The 17,471-nt window shown below is 39.7% G+C and overlaps 1 protein-coding gene across 7 annotated transcripts in view; it reads left to right on the forward strand.

Annotated features, from left to right (window-relative positions):
* The window catches only part of LOC137638574 (acidic proline-rich protein PRP33-like), a 249,694-nt gene that overhangs the window by 74,071 nt on the left and 158,152 nt on the right, over positions 1-17,471 (forward strand). For 6 of the 7 annotated variants that reach the window (XM_068370749.1, XM_068370748.1, XM_068370752.1 and 3 more), the window contains exon 2: positions 2,303-2,475. The exons of the other annotated variant lie outside the window; for it this stretch is intronic. In XM_068370749.1, coding sequence (XP_068226850.1) covers positions 2,344-2,475 — 132 coding nt within the window. In that variant the 5' untranslated portion in view covers positions 2,303-2,343. The remainder of the gene's footprint in view (positions 1-2,302; positions 2,476-17,471) is intronic. 7 annotated transcript variants of the gene reach the window in all.

Consider the following 17,471-nt stretch of genomic DNA (forward strand, 5'->3'; position numbering starts at 1 on the left):
CGGTTTCATGTGCATAGCAATTGCAAAGTTAATGTCAGTGGAGTCTTATCGAATGAATTTCCAGTGAACAGCGGAGTACTCCAAGGGAATGTGTTGTCACCTATATTATTTATCCTCCTCATGGATTTTGTAATGCGTAAAATAGTCGGAGATGGTGGAGAGGGATTGGACTGGATTGGTGACAGGAAATTAGCTGACTTAGAGTATGCTGAGGATGCTATCCTTGTTAACAGAACACCACAGGATTTGAAATGCCTGCTTACCAGAATGTATGAAATATCACACAAGTTTGGGCTCAAGATAAATAGAAGAAAGACAGAAATGATGTTGAATGGAGTATGCAATGGAAGATGAAACATCATTGGAAGGAGAAAGGATTAATGAAGTAGAATCATTCAAGTATTGAGGAACTATGATCTCCAATACAGTGTTTAGAATTAGAGTTTAGTGAAAGATTGAAAAAGATAAATCAGACAATGGCTAGGTTAAGTAAAATTTGGAAATCAAATTGCCTGAAATTACATATAAAAATCAGACTATACTGTATATCAGTTTAGTGAGATCTGTTACTATATGGACATGAGTCATGGTATGACGAGGAAACAATTCCAATAGATTTAGTAGATTTGAGAACAAAGCCCTTAGAAGGATATTGGGAGTTAAATGGCAGGACAGAATTAGAAATGAAACTATAATAGAGATTACTAGAGTGCCATATGTGGATATCAAGATGAGGGGTAGATGGAGATGGTTTTGGCATGCTCTTTGCACTCCCCAAGAGAGAAAGTTCACCACATATTCATCTGGGCCCCACAAAGCACTAGAATAGTTGGAAGACCAAGGCCTACATGGCTGAGGACTATGAAGCACAAAGTAGGAGATGATGAGTGGAGAAGTATTGGATTAAAAGCTCAAGATAGAGACGACTGGCAAAATCGAACCAAAGCCCTTTGTGTCAATAGGTGTAAGAGATTATGATGATGATTTTATAAAAAAAGGTGTGAATAATCAGCGTTGTATTTATACACTACTATATTAAGAATGGTAACATGTATAGCATTTCTAATCATTATATTTTATGTAAATTAATTCATATTTTCATTGCTATGACGCTGGATGTCCTCCAAATTTTGTACATTCATTTATTCATTTGAAGAATTCATTGGTTTTGCAGCTGTTGTTATTCTTACTAGTTCTTGGTGCTGTTACCCACAATATGGTATCTCTTAATGTATTTTGACTTGCCAGTGACAGTTGAAGGGTTATTAATTATTAACTCTTATGAAGTTGTTTTACCAACCTGGCTTTTTTATATTTCTCTTCTGTAAAGGGAAAATTGAAATATGATTACTGTATAGCTTTTTCTTTCTTTGATGTTGCCATTGATATCTGAATCGCCTTTAGGTTCCAGATATTTCCTTCATCCATCCCCTCAGCTAGTCTTTCTTAATATTCTTGGTGCTTTCTGTAATTAACTTTGGAGGCGATCTATTTACCTCACTTGATATAACATCGGAAACTGAACATCTGTGGTGCTCCTTTCCTCTCCCTGGAAGCTGGCTTTGGAAATATGGGATTATTCATGGAATCATGGAATTCTATTAAGCAACAGACTAGATGCACCAAATGTCCATGGTGTTCATATAAGAAAAGTTTGTTACTTATTTTTTTTTATAACAAACCCCTCTCAATTTTGAGTGTGCATTCAACCTTTGGTAGATTATAGTCGGGTTTTTTACCCTAATTCAAATAAGCTGTACTGAACAATATATATGTTCATCTGATCATACATGAGCCTGCTTAAGAAATGATGGCCAAGGAAGGCAACATGAAACAGCCTAAAACTATGGTTTTTAGCATTACCCAACACACAAGGATGTTTGGAATGCTGCATTCATATTAACAATTAAATTCAGAATATGATTTATAGTGGTGATTTACCATTAGATATGTAATTCAAATCTAAATACTGTTGCTTTAGGAGTGAACTGATACTTTGGAGCAAAAATTCAATGTATTGTGAGAGTTTTTCAGTACTAAAAGTACAGTAGAATACAGTACAGTACTGTATAGAGTGAGTGAATGCTGTAATAGATTCCCTGTGTAATGAGTATCTTAAGATTCAGACTACTATAGAAGTTATTGTATAGAATATCTTATGGTATGAATGGTGAATAGTTGTAGATATACTGGTTTTGTACCATCATTGTGTGCAAGTTGATGATAAGAACTTAGGCCTTACAAATTTTTATGTGACATAGGTATTGAGAGTGCTTCTTGACTGTTGTTTGTGTATGTGCAGGTAATGTGAGAGTTGTGGAGGTGAGGGAGGCTAATGTCACAATGAATGGTGTGGCAGGAGGTCATTATCACGACACTGGCCTGCAGCGTAGCAACGAACCACCACTCCGACCTCACCAACGACCCAAGATGAACGGTGATGCTCCCCACCCCTCGAGAGACAAGAAGGTCAAGGTAAGAATTTCTGTTTGAGGTCTCTGTTTCTGATCCGTGTTTGTGGTCGAGCATATGGGAGTAGATTGTTGTTGTTGTTTTAATGTGGTCCTAAATGGATGGATGGAATCCTTAGCTTTTGCCTAAAGTATTTTTAGAACTTTTTTGCAAGATGAACAGAAGTTACAGTAAATGATACTGTATATTTTATAGAGATCAGGTTGGAATAATCCATACAGTATCAGTTCTGAAGGGTAAGATGAGTTCTTGTTATAATACATTAATTACAGAATTTTTATTTTTTACATCAGTTTGTAAAATACAGCAGCTGAAAAGTTTATTTTTAATTTTCTTTTAACATCCTGAATCTTCATGGGCTTCCTAACTGTCAGAATGTGTACGTGGAAGCATTAGATGCTAGTTAATTGCTGTGTTAGATCTAGTTAGTCACGTTCATGTCAGCCATGACGGTCTATGAGTTGAAACCTTACTTTATTGGAGTTCTTTCTTCATCGTATGAAAACCATTTTCAGTTACCTCACAACCAAGGTTCTTGGGTCACATACAAGAGGATTCATATTTTTAAAAACAATAGATTTGAACAAAATATCAGAAAATGTTGCAGCTCGGTGCAATAGAGGTGCTGCTAAGGTCCTGAGTATTCCCCACAGTTGCCTGTGCGATGCACATTTAGGTGGTAGTCCCGGAAATAGTTGAAAGGAAGATCCTGGTTTAAACATTTTTATGATGAACTTTACTAAAGTTGGAAGAAATTTATTTTTGCATTAAATTTTATTGGTGGTTTCCATATTGTAATATGATTTTAATCATTGCATTAATTAATTACGACGCTGCATCCTCACAGCCAGCGATTTGGAAGGTGCAGGCAGGAATCAGTGCATTATAAATTTAAGCTTCTGCCATCTCTTACCTGCTCATGCTGAATTACAGCTGTTTGGATGCAAGCTAAAAGTATCTTTGAATAAGACTTATTTATATATTGAGAAGTATGCATATGTACTGTATTTGTCACGTGTGCAATTTTGGTTTATTTTATAATTTTTTTTTTCAGGTAAGTGTGAAATATCTTCTCAAAATGCAGATTTTTAATTGTAAGTATTTATCAAGTTTTGTTTTTTGGCATACGTATTCAGGGATTGTTCCGTAGAGGTCTTGTGAATTACACTACTATTTTATGACTACTAATTTATGGACAGAATTTACAGTGGCGTAATACAATAGGCAATGCAATAAGTACATTGGACTGTTAAGATGTGCTTGCTTTATTTGAGGTCGCCAAATAAAATAGAAAAGCAGCTTGATAGTAAAACTAAACAGAGGGTCAGATACTGTAATTACTGACCCTTTGTTCACTCTTATACCAGTTATATTAGGATGATTGTATAGTAACTCCATGGCTGTCACAGGTTTTCCATTCCAAGCCTCCCCAAGATAGCTGAAAAACTGCAAAGTAGATGTTGAAATCTGAAGGTATATTTCTTTTTCATCTTTATAATTTTAAACTTTTATAAGCCCCAAAAACACTTTGTTCAGTCATGAATGCAAACCCTCAACCTTTAATAGTAATGTGATTTCAGCTTGGCTGAAACTTGGCTGTTGGAATTTTTACAAGGTATATTGGTGGTTACTGATGGGCTTCAGGGGAAGCCCCGCCACCCTTGCCGGATCACTGAATCTTCACTTTTGACTTCAGCCGCCTAGATGTACAAACTTACTCTCAGTGCTCTTACTTTAGATATTTAACTTTTTCTTCTTTTGCTTTTCAGTGAAAGTGTGTTTGGTGTTAGAGATATCATGAGCGGGCACGTTTCTGCCTTTGAGATGCCGGACAAAATTGTGGCACCTTTATGAGCAGTGTTAATGTGGATCTCCAAGTTTGATTTGACTGTTGTAGAGAGCATGATTGTTTTTAGTTTTCCCCCTGCAACAAGTGCAGAAGTTGGTCGTCAGAGCAGTTGGTTGAGTATGGGAAGAAAAGGAAGAAATCAAAATGGGATCGATCACAGTCAGGATGTTTCTCAAAATTGAGAAAATCTGTTGGCTCTCTTTCTCCTCCTCCTGGTAATCTCCCCTTTGACCCTTCTCAGTCTCAATCGGAGTAATGATGAAGGATGATGACGATAGTGATATTGCCTTAGGGCAAACAACTAAAGAATCGGTGATAGCTGCCCCTGCAGGTGAAATAGAAGTATCTCGCACTTCTCCACTTAGTAAGCCATTTGAAATTTCTTAGAATGCCGAGTAAATGGCCATAAGGACACTGTGGCTCATCAATGCATAAATTACTACAAGGCCTTGGTAAAAAGCAAGGATCTTCTCCACCTGCTGAGCAGGAAAAAATATGTAGAACCACACTCTTTGTTGGTAATCTCAGTACCGCGGACAACGGATGTACCGACGACAGCAATTTTGTAGGTAAAGCAACATAGCAACCTTTCCCCTAATAGTCCAATCTATTCAACTTCTTCTGTGGAGAATTTGCCTGTATCCTCAATGAATACGAAGGAATACAAGCATGACTTCAAGAGCATGCTCACAAAGATGCACAACCATCTCTCGCACCCATAGAAGTGGGCTCTCACACTTTGGCCAGAATTCCCCAAGCATTTTGCTTGCTTATTAGGTTGCTCCTCTATAATTGCACTCAAGACAGATTCCTTCATTGCGATCACCTACTGTATACAAGCGTGGTCATCACTCTTATCTTTAAAAATACATTCATTGTGTTCTCTAGAACATGAGTGGCCATCGCGCTGTCCTCTTGGAGCAGTTTGCATAATTGAGGCATGTGAACTACTGAGTGCCTTCTTTGTTGCTGTCTATAATGCAGGTAAGCTACCATACCAAGTAACTATTCTATTGTTGGTTAAATAGCAGGTTTACTGGTTGGGTATTATCAGGAGCCAAAGTCTTTTTGGCACACCATTCTGCCAACTAGTGGGCCTACTGGGTACTTGAATAGAGATAATGCAGTGGTCTCAAAACTTTGAAAAAGGCCAGGGAACAGGGGAACCTTAACTCTTCGCACCACTCCATTTGAATAGTGCCAGGCTCTATTCCCACATCAGGAGGTTGACAAAGAGGTTTAAGGGTGGAGGAAAATGAGTCGGGGCTCTTTCCCACCAAGCAGTGACCTTCCAAGGCCCTAGTATATCTCGTCAAACCCCTAAAACATTGGCTCCGTGTTCTTTAAAGTCTGCCCTTGAGAAACTTTCGCCGGAGCAAAGACCCAGACTGGCTCCCATAGCTCCCGTCTTCTGTTAGAGGGGCACAGACACCACCTTAACCTTTCAACTTTGCTGTGGTCAATCCAGAGTGGACAGAGGTAAGGGAGGAACCAGGAGTCACTAGGGCTGGCAGTCCCCTACTTAGACTGCAACCAGTCAGGGGATGCATGTCGAGCCAAAGGGCAAAGTGGCTGCAGCACGGCACTAATGACTGGATGGTACGGTTCCTGCAGGACGGGTGCTGTATTCCGTTGTTTGACTCTAGCCCCTCCTTTCATTCGGATACTGAAGACACTTATGTCTTACTTCCCAAACTTGTCAAAATACTTGACCCTCCATCTAGAGCAGTGGTTCTTAACCTTTTTTCAGTGCTAGTACCCTTTAATAACTTGGAAAATTTTCTCATACCCCCAATCAATATTAATACAATACAAAGATGTGACAAGGATTAGTGACACAAACATTACTTAGAAATCATTAGATGTATTCAATAAGAACAAATTTCACATGACAAGTGTCAATTTCCAGAATACAATAAATGCACATTTTAACAGTCATTATGAATGATACTACGCAGTGCACACCAACATATTTTTAGTGGCTCTTTTGTTGTTGTTTCTCATTAGTGATGATGTTCAAATGTTCTTTCCTTGATAATGCCATATGCATATCATCACTTTCATCAAAACTTGCATAAGTATGCAGGTAGAAATGGTACATAATAGCTGTCGCTGGTAACTGCGTGAGTATTTTGAGCTGTGCACACCAAAACTTAACCAGTTGCATTATTTTCAATCTCTATTTGGATTCTGTCCTTGGTCTGCAACTCCACTAAATCATCTGCCATAATATTATAATCATACATGGAATTAAAGTTGAAAAGAAATGGATCCCGTATCCATCTTTGTGCCACAAATACTGATCTACAGTAAAGTGAAAATACCCTTGGTTGGACTGAATCAGTTCTTGCAAATGTTCTTTTACTTAATTCACAATGGGCAGCTTCTTCAGCACTAGCAGCCTAACCAAGAGAGGGGAGGTTAACAAAATTTCCACTTTCAATGTCCCTTATCCACATTGGAAGCTTGTTGGTGAGGGCATATAACATTTCTTAGTCAGTTATCATATTAATCCCTGCTCTTTGCGTACACATTTAGTTCACTAAGGTACTTGAATACATCTACCAGATATGCTAGAGACCAAAGGAACTCCCAGTTTTCCAAATGGTCAGCATTTTCAATGCCTTGTTTTCTTAGAAACTGCATAATTTCTTCATCAAAATAAAAGATGCGTGTAAGTACATTACCATGGGAAAGTCACCCCACTTCTGTGTTGTGAAGAACACAATGCCCATCTCAAATTTCTTCACAAAAAGATGCAAGATGGTGGTGATACACTGATTGTCCTCTGATGAAAATTACTGCATGCTAAAAACTGATTCAATTTTTCTGGTAGTGTCTTGTAACAAGTGCATGATGCAACAAACAGGGAGTGACACATGGTGAACCTTTTCTTTCAACTTAGTAGCAAATCCTGCTTTATTTTCAAGCATAACAGGGGCCCCATCAGTGTAAATTGACCCACGTATGTTGAGTCATCACATGTACCAAAAAGGTCTCTTACAAGATTAGCACATCATTTACTTTTCAGTAGTTTTCAGGAGTTTTCAAAATAAGAATTCTTCCACAACTTCTTTCTCCATTGCAGACTGAACCAATGACATTGATTGCAAAAAATTGTGACAGTTGACTCATCCAGGACTAGCTTTCAGGTCTCTTTATCACCTGATGCAAGATATCCCAACTCATATCATCAATCCATGAATGGATAAAGTCATTTCACAGAAGTACCTGTTTAAACTTACTTTTAGCTTCTATTCATAGCATTATTTTTGCCATTTTTAATCCACAAGGTTTAACAGGCTCTTCTTTAATAATACAAGTTTTTTCACAAAAACTACCTTTGATAGGGTACCACCATGATTATATTGTTTCCAGTTTATTTTCAAGCTGTTTAAGTCTTGTACAACATCTCTGCCTCCTTGCCAATTGTTGAAGTACTAGTCGATTCTTGATGGTCTGAGATTTGTATTTTTAAATACTGTGATGCAGAGTATACACTGTTATCAAGTACTGTATATGCCTGCATCATTCATGTAAGTAAAATCCTAACACATTTAGTTGTTGTTCCAATTACATTTCTTAGACCTGCATGCCATATCTTGATCACACTGATAGTCGAAAGGTGCAAGCATGCATTTTATAACCAGTATAACATGATATAACCTTTATAATAACTTAACACTATCACCCCAATATGCACCACACCATATTCCCCCTCATGCACATAACAGCATTTTCAATATAACTTTACAACTATACTTGGCGATATTAAAGTTATACCACACAAAGAAATGTTATATTGTGACAAATAATATCATAACAATAAAAATAACTTCACAAATCACAAATGCCACACATATCAGTACCTCCCCTCAAAACTATCAACCACTTGAGCACATTCAAAGTAAATGCAGATACAATTAACGCTTCACATTGACTCAGCTATACAAAGCACAGTGTACATGTAACACCCTTCAAACAGACTTGAGCTATGATTCATCTCGCTCTAAGTGAGAACCCAGATTATGCAGATGCCTGAAATTTGGATGCTATGGATCAGAGCCAGTACCAAAAATAAAAATAAACTCAAACCTTACAATATATCAAGAGTATATGAATTGATAGAAAACATTAAAAAAAATATTCACAACACTAAGTTTAAAAAAGGTAGTTGAGACAATTATAGCAAGAGAGAAATTAGGAAAATTTTTTTTACTTTCTCAGGGTAAAAATGCAAGACCATTGTACTGTCCATCATGTCTCATACCCCCAGCTTCAAGGTTTCGTACCCCTTGGTACCCCAGGTTAAGAACCATTGATCTAGAGGTAAGGGCGCTCTACAGATCGTATGAGATGGATCTCCAGGCTTTTCCAGTCGCCTCTTTCTAGTGGAGAAGGTATCTGAGGGCTGGAGACCAGTTATCGACTTCTCTCCTTTGAACAGATTTGTCCTGATGAACCTGTTCAAAATAGATACAGTGAACATCATACGATTGGCAGTAAGGAGGAATGACTTCATTCTGACCCTGGATCTGAAAGAGGCATAATTCGAACTGTCGACTAACCCCAGGTTTTCTCAGCTCTTCTAGAAGGACACTCTAAAATCAAACCATTGATCTCTAGTCTTGGGGAGTGCCATAGCCCCTGTACCATGGTCTTCCACTGTCTGGGGTTAGAATTCTCTTGCTTGAGGGTACACTCGAGCATGCTATCCTATCTTATTTCTCTAACTCATGTTCTGTTAATTTTTTTATAGTTTACAAGGAAATATTTATTTTAATGTTGGTACTGTTCTTAAAATACAGTATTTTATTTTTCCTTGTTTCCATTCCTCACTGAGCTATTTTTCCTGTTAGAGCCCCTGGACTTATAGCATCCTGCTTTTCCAACAAGGGTTGTAGCTTAGCAAGTAATAATGATAATACTGTAATAATGAATCTTTGCATTTGTTTCAGCTTGGGCTCATGCCAGTGTCATTCGTTTGATAAAATACTTTGATGGCTGACTGACACTGTCCTCTTCCTAAGGTCAGCTTTGCCAGTACAGAAACAGACATTTTGCATCTTGTCACGATATAGGCATCGGGATAGATTAGGAAAAATCCATCTCCGAGCCTAAGCAGAGGATTGAGTACCTGGGTATGCCGGTGTATCGGAAGAAGACAAAGATCGTTTCAGCAGATTCATGATAGTGGTGCAACCTTTTCTTCTTAAACAAGGGTTGTGGTGGCTGGTTGGTAACGTCCTTGCATGGTGATCTCTAGACTGGGGTTCGAGTCCCACTTAAACTTGTTAGTTCCTTTTGTCACTATAACCTCACCATCCATGTGAGCTTAATAGGGGGGGTTTTAGGGAGCCTATAGGTGTACCTTCTGAGTTATCAAAGCCATTACTTGGCTCTCCTTGGTCCTAGCTTGGATGGAGATGGGCTTGGGCACTGATCATATGCCCTCTTAAGCAGAGCATTGTCCTGCTTAATAGGGCAGTTTCACTGTCCCTTTCTCTGCCATTCATGAGCAACCTTTAAACCTTAAAACTTTTTCCCAGGTTGGCAATGGCAGAAATTGCTTTGAAACCTCTTGTCCCTGGAGAAGCTTGTGCCTCATATGCAACTCCATCAGCGTTCCTCCCAATATTGCCCGAAGACACGTTGGGCAATAGCCACCGACTCCCTTCAATAACTAGCTTTAGTCAACTAGGAAGTGAAACTTAATTTACACGCGTCTAAGTAGAAAAATAAGTTAAGTGATCAAGTAACTTGCTTCAAGTAACTTGACCTGTAAACATTACACTTGACCAATATTTTGTGCAAGTCAAGTAAGAAGCAAGTTGACAATCAAGTTGAAGAGCAAGTCAACTGAATAGACGCTAGGTCTGTTTTGATGCAAGTTGCTTCGCCTCCATTCATCACCGGCAAGCTACTTGCCATCTACTTGACTGTGTAAATATGCACTTTACAACTCTTATCATCTTTCATTCCAGCTCAGTTGCAGGACAAATGTTGTTCCCAATACAGGAGTTTTATTTCACTTATTGTTTTTTTTTAATATATTAAGAAATGTCTGCAAAATGGACTGAAGATGTAGCATTCGAGTTTGCTCAACTATATGGAGTGTTTGTGGAGCATGTATACCGAAATTTATTGAAACAAGGCGTGCCGACATGACAGAGTGCTCTCTTTGACATATGCAAGAAGATTAAAATTGAAAATATACTGTTAATAAAGTGAAATAAAAAATTAAAAGTTCAAGGACAACATTTAAGCAAGAAAGAAGTAAAGTAGAACAGTCTAAAAGATTTCTGAATGAATATCCATTTGCTAGATAGTGAAGGGATATCTCTTAATTTGATTTTAACTGGTATTGCATTTCTCATCAAGGCATAATTTTTTCTATATCTCTGGGCCAATTGCATTAAGTATCTTATCAAAAACTCTTGGGGACATTCCTAAAGAGGATCTTTTATTTATTTGGGTCTTCACAATACCTCTCAATTAAAAAGAGTTGCTGAAGCCTCATGTTCATTTCCCCTTTTCATCCACTCCCTTGCCAAAGTTATCTTTCCTTGAGTAACCTCCTCCTCAGTTATATCTAGCATCTCATTGTACAGTATCTTGAACACATTGCTGCTTATTCCTCGACCTTTTGCTTGACCTTGGCCTTAACCTTTGACCTAGGACTTTCAAATTTGAATTACTTCTACATTTTAACATAACAATTAATATCTGAAAGTTTCACTATCCTATGATTAAAATTGTAACCTACAATTTCTCAATCTTTTGCTTGACCTTGACCTTTGACCTAGGACTTTCATTATTTGAATCACTTCCACGTCTTGACAATTAATTCCTAGAAGTTTCACTAAAATTGTGGCTAGGAAGTTCTTCATGCACAAACAAACGGCGGAAAACATAACCTCCCAACTTCGTTGGCGGAGGTAATTACAGTCTTCATAAGATTCATTATAAAACAAAATTTGTATGTGAATGCTTCAAATGCTTAGCACAAACTAAGGGGCCAGTTGCCTGATTCGCTTTTTTGTGTACTGTATACAAGCACTTGCCCTATGCTATTTGCTTTTTAAAGAGAAGCTCACTTGACATTATCTCTCTACTTGACCCCTGTAAATGGGGCTTAAGGGAGGCTGTAGCATTGTGGCTATGGAATGAAAATCTACTCAAAGGAGCTCCCTTAGAGTTGCCAGGGTCAAGTGGTAGGAGAGGAGTGGTTGCTCCATCATCTAGTAACGAAGAGGCTCCTGACTTTGTGGGGTTCCCCTTTAATAGAACTGTTAGCCAGCAAGCTTCTGGTTTACTGCTTGCTAACCCCAGGCAAAGCATTAGCTCTAGAAGATACCTTTCAACACAGGTGGGATGGTCTCAATGCTTATGCTTTTCTGCCATTGTGCCTGACCCAAAGGGTACTCAATAGAGTACGGATTACACCATATCTCGTATTGACCCTGGTAGCTCCCAAGTATCCACAAGCAGAATGGTACCCAGACTTGCTGATGCTCCTGATAACAGTTCTAAGGTAACTGACACTGTGGTCCAATCTGCTTTGCCAACCTCACATATAGAGATTCCACAGTTCCTGGACATCCCTTTTTCTTCACAGTTGGAGACTATCCAGCATCTCCGAGAGAGAGACATTTTGCAAGGCACTGCAAAGGAGATGTTTGGATTTCTCCAGGCAAAGTGAGCCATTTTCCACAACTGATGTCATAAAAGAGATAAGTGTCTAGTTAGAGCCTCTATGCCATTGATTGTAGATTTTCTTGTCTACCAGGTCTTCCGACTGAAGGGTTTGGACCTTTCCTCATCGTGGGGATTGTCCATGCTCATGAGGAGCTTCAAGTAGTCTTGCCAGCCAAGGGAATTCAGACTACATATGTGGGATGTAACCAGAATCCTTATGTCCCTGAGAAGGACACTATACAAACTACTACGACAAGCATCAGATAAGAACCTTACTCTAAAGACTTTTTCTCTCGGCTTTAGCTTCAGCAAAGAGAGTAGGCAAACGTGACACTATTTCCCATGTTGTATCTTATTCCAAAGGATGGAGAAGGTCTCTCTTACCTTCATCCCAGAGTTTGTGGGGAAAACCCAGAACTCTACAGTTGAGGACTCAATGCCTAAAGAGAACCCAGTCCTTCAGGCCACAGTTTCAAAATCTTTATATTAATGCCCACAGGATGAAAAAGTTAATAAAACGCCATTCCTTCTGGCTTTGTGAAACCACTGAAAGGGCTTATCCCTAAGCAGAGAATCCTAATGAGTTCCATCTCAAGCCCATGGAGTCATAGGAATTGGCTCGACACTTGGTTTTATGAAGAACCAATCAGTGGTAAAAGAATTAAAGGCTGGAGTCTGGTAGTGTCAGACAACCTTTACAGCTCACTATCTACGGGTGTATACCCACAGGTCTTTAGACACATTTTCACTGGGACCTCTGGTAGATGCTCGCATAAGAAGCATGATCATGACGGTAGATTAGGATAAGAAGTAGAGTGATGCAGGCGAGCTTCCACACTGAGCACTGTTCTATCTATGATAATATAGAAGTACTGTCTCTCCTCCATCCTTCTTACGAGGGCCAGGATGGTTGGTATATAGAACCCATTTTTTATATTGGCCCTACATTGACATGATATCCTTACAAGCATATGAGGTTCTTACATGGCCATCTGTCTATAGACAGAAACCTAGCTTAACCTCTTGAGATCCTTATCTTAAATTAAAGATGGCAAGAGTCAACACTGCACCTCTTACAGTTTGGCATTTGACATCTCAGGATTTTAATCAGCCGCCTAGTTTGGTTATTGAAGCTTTCTCCCACCTCATGATGAGTCTCCTATTTAAAGGAAGTGTGTTTGTATTCGTGATGTAGAAACAAATCGCAAATGTTAAAAGTAATTTTTATTTTTCTCAACTATACAAAACTAAGTCCTTCAAGTTTCACTTCCCACCTCAACCACCCAGCAATACTTAGGTGAAGTGAAGAGTCATTGTGCTAGCGAGGGCACCCCGCCCCCACCAGTAACCATTGACACACCTGAGTTAGAATTCTAAATGCCAAATTCCAGACCAGCTGAAGTTATAATCCTGTTAAAGTACTTAAAGTTTGCATAGTTAGGAAAAAGACAAATTAATCTTTAAAATTCTTGAAGTATTTAACAAAATTAATTGAAGTATGAAACTTGTCCACCCTCAGAAACCTGTGATATAAAGAGTAGTGTGCTCTATGATTTGAATATATATTTATAAATCTGGGGTGTACTCGGGGAGTGATAAGTGAATGGGTGCATGACAAGGGATTGCTGTAATTTAACCTTAATGTTAGTCATATTCGTGGACTCTTCGTAGAGTAGGCTTGAAGGGTTTGTTCTTAGGAATGAGAAGATTGATGTTCTTAGGAATGAGAACCCTAAATCAATCAATCAATCTTGAGGCATTGTCCCACCAGCATGGGAGAAAAGCAAAGCATCCTGTGTGGAAGAGTAGCAGGGATTAGCCTGTTCTCTCTCATGGCCCAAATCACCATTCTAGTCCCATTCAAGCCATTTCACACTACCTAAGCTGACCTTTTTGCTATTTTTGTACTTTGTGTGTTTGTTTGCGTTTGTGCAATTCTTTCTTACAAGTTTCATCATTGAGCAGTCCTGTGAGATGCTGAAGTGCCCTAACCATAATGATCAACGTAGCGACAATTTTTGAGTCACTACGAGGTTGACCCCCAGTCGACTTGCGCCCCTAGCAAAGGCTAACAGTGTTCATTCTCTTCTACTTGGCTGGAATGTAAGGACTGGCTGAAGGACCACTGGGCACGCTGCAGCAGAAAGAGAAAGAAGACAATGAAAAAGATCATTCACCCTTCAAGACAGCAGCAGAGACTGCAGATTCCATCCATTCTTTGGTAGGCTCAGGACCCACATGTTTTTCTCCACAACCAGCAGATGGAGAGTGTAGGTTTGGTTGTTAGTCCAAACTCGCTAACGTGATGAGTTCAAGGTTAGGTAATCTAGGGTCTCCGTCGGCAGTGCGGTCCTCCATTTCTTCTCGGGTATGCCCTTCAGTGCAAAAAAAGGGCCTCGAGCTTATCTGGTTATTCTTTGCTTTTGAAGGCTTCCCGACTTTCGAGTTATTCCTTGACCTCATCAGAGCTGGTGTTTTGAAGGGGAAAATCTTCCATTGGAAGAACAAGTTTTTATGAGCATGGAAATCAAATCCAGGTTTCCTATCATTATCATTACTAACTAAACTACAACCCTAGCTGGAAATTTGGATGCTATAAGCCTAAGGGCTCCAACAAGGAAAAATAGCCCAGTGAGGAAAGAAACATAAGGAAATAAACTATATGAAAAGTAATAAATAATGAATTACAAAATATTTTAAGATCAGTAATGTTAAAATAGATCTCTCATATATAAAAGCTAGAAGAGAGACTTATGTTAGCGTGTTCAGCATATAAACATTCACTGCAAGTTTGAACTTATAATGGGGGGAAAAACTCTATACTCTGAGGAACACCAGATATTACATTCCTATACTCATCATCGTGCCTATCAACAAATAATCTGCAATCTATTTCTTGAAAATTCAGTGTGGATGCTAAGAAAAGACACACCTAACATTTGAGTTATAAAATAAGGGTCACATGATTGATAGACTTTCCCCCCTTCTCTCTCCTGAGTGAAGATGACGTTCCAGTCTTAATCCCAGTGGTCACAATTGGACCTTGCACTCCAGCTAGTGTTCCAGAACATGATGGGCAAAGGAGCTCTTCGAGCAGTCTCAGACAAGTCTCCAGGCTTTTATAGTTGCATCTTCCTAGGGGAGAAGGTGACGTGCAGTTGGAGACCAGTCATTGACCTGTCTCCCTTGAACAGTTCACCCAGCAGATGCCCTTTAAGATGGAGACGGAAAATTCTGTCTTGGCAACGATCAGAAAGGGAGACTTCATGTTGTCACTGGATTTGAAATATGCCTACCACCAGATACCCATTGACCCCCTTCAGCAGGAAGTATCTGTGGTTTTGTTTGGGGAAGACAATCTTCCAATTCAAGACCCTTTGCTTTGGACTCTCAACAGCCCTGTTGATGTTCTCAAGAGTCTTGAACCTAGGGTTGTCATAGGCTCACACTGGGAATATGTCTCTTTAGGTACCTGGACGACTGGCTACTCCTTTCTCCTTCAAAGGAAGCCTTGGTCCAACAAAAAGATGAACTCCTTTGATTCTATTTCAAACTGGGGATCATTGTGTATTGGGAGAAGTCTCGGCTGATCTCCACCCAGGAAATGGTATTATCTAGGGATGAGACAGGATTCAGTGGCAGGGAAGTCGATCCCTTCGGATGAAAGGCTGTCACGTCTATGTGACAGGTAATGGAATCATTCCTCAACCATTGAGCCCTTCTAGCCAAACAGTGGCAGAGAGATTAGTTCCCCTCATGAAGATGCACCAGAGGGTGGTGCAATGGTGTTTGAAAATGCAATGGTCAGAAATTAAGGACCCCCCACGCAAGAAGAATGTGATCAAGGAGAAGAAAAGGGTAGCCCTGGTATGGTGATCACTGAAAGAAAGCTCCCGGAAAGGCACCCCCGTGGAATGTAAATCACATTTGTTCAAGGAAGTTGGACTCCAAAGGAACAAAGCTTGTACATCAAAGAACTGGAATTGATAGCATCACTTGGTAATAATATTATTATTATTATAAATATTACTATTGTTATAGTAATAATAATAATAATAATAATAATAATAATAATATTAATAATGATAAGTTATAAAAATGAATTAGAAAAGAGATAAGGTAGACATTAACACAAAACTTTCTCTTTATGTATGATGGCTGCTTCCAACCTTCGAGCTTTAGCAGCCTTCACGGACAGCTTTAAGGACACTAGGATCGCTGACAAATGACAACACCACTGTTATGGCGTACATCGACAAGCAGGAGGGAATGGTGTCCTGGTCCCTGTGTGCCGTGGCAAAGGAGGCTCACTCATGGGCAATAGTGTAGTAGGACTGATAGCAAGGTTCATTCCGGGGAAGTGGATTATGATAATGGGAAAACTCAGCCAGAGAGGACAGGTGGTTGGGTCAGAGTGGTCTCTTCATCATCAGGTGGCGAAGACTCTGTGACTTCCTGGGGTTCCCCCAACCATAGGCCTGTTCACAACCAACCTGAGCCACAAACTCCGTTTATTGCTCACCAGTGCCAGACCCGATGATATTCATTGACGATGTATTCAACACCCCTGGAACAGAATGAAATCGTTTGCCTCTCCCCCTTCTGTCTGATCAGAAAAGTTCTCATTAGGGTTCTAGGCACAACCCATACCCAACCTTTGCTTAACCTTGATGGTACCAAAGTGGCCTCACAATGAGGGGTACCCAGACTTAGTCACCCTCCTCATGGGCGAACTGCTAACATTACCGTTGAGGCCACACCACTTGTGCCAGCCTCACATGAGAAAGTATCACAATGAGGTGTCATCCCTGTCTCTTCATGAGTGGAGGCTATCCAGTTTCTTCTCAGAAAGAAGGTGTTTTTGAGAAAACTGCAAGAGAGATGTAAGACGACCAAAGAAAATCCTCCACAGCAGTCTTACCAGGTCAAGTGGGTAGCCTTCTGTGCATGGTGTCGAGTAAAGGACATATCTCCAGTCTTGGGCTAGGTCTTCCAACTTGAGGAACTTGACTTTGGGGCCTCAAGAGAGATCTCAAAGCTCAGGAGGAGTTTTGAGGAATCTTGTCTTTCTCAACTGCTACATCTCCCAGGATAGAACATTAGAAAGGTTCTGTTATTTCTCAGGAGGGCCCCGTTTGAACCCTTATGAGAAGTATTGGACAGGGATCTAACCCTCTTGGCTGTTTTTCTCTTGGCCCTGGCATCGGCTGAGAGAGTCGGTCAGCTTCATGGTATCTCCTACCAGATCTCGCACTCCAAAGGTTGGAAAGAAATGACTTTTAGGTTCGTATCTGAGTTCATAGCCAAAAGTCAGCGCCCTACAGTGTAACGAACTGTTTGAGTCTTTCTCAATCTGTTCCCTCGGTTCCATTTCCGATTCTCCAGAGGAGAGGACCTCAAACTCAGTCCTCTCAGGACAATCTGAAGGTATATGAATGAATGGCACACTGCA

The sequence above is a fragment of the Palaemon carinicauda genome, chromosome 3 (genome assembly GCF_036898095.1).
Source record: "Palaemon carinicauda isolate YSFRI2023 chromosome 3, ASM3689809v2, whole genome shotgun sequence".
Taxonomy (NCBI): Eukaryota; Metazoa; Arthropoda; class Malacostraca; order Decapoda; family Palaemonidae; genus Palaemon; species Palaemon carinicauda.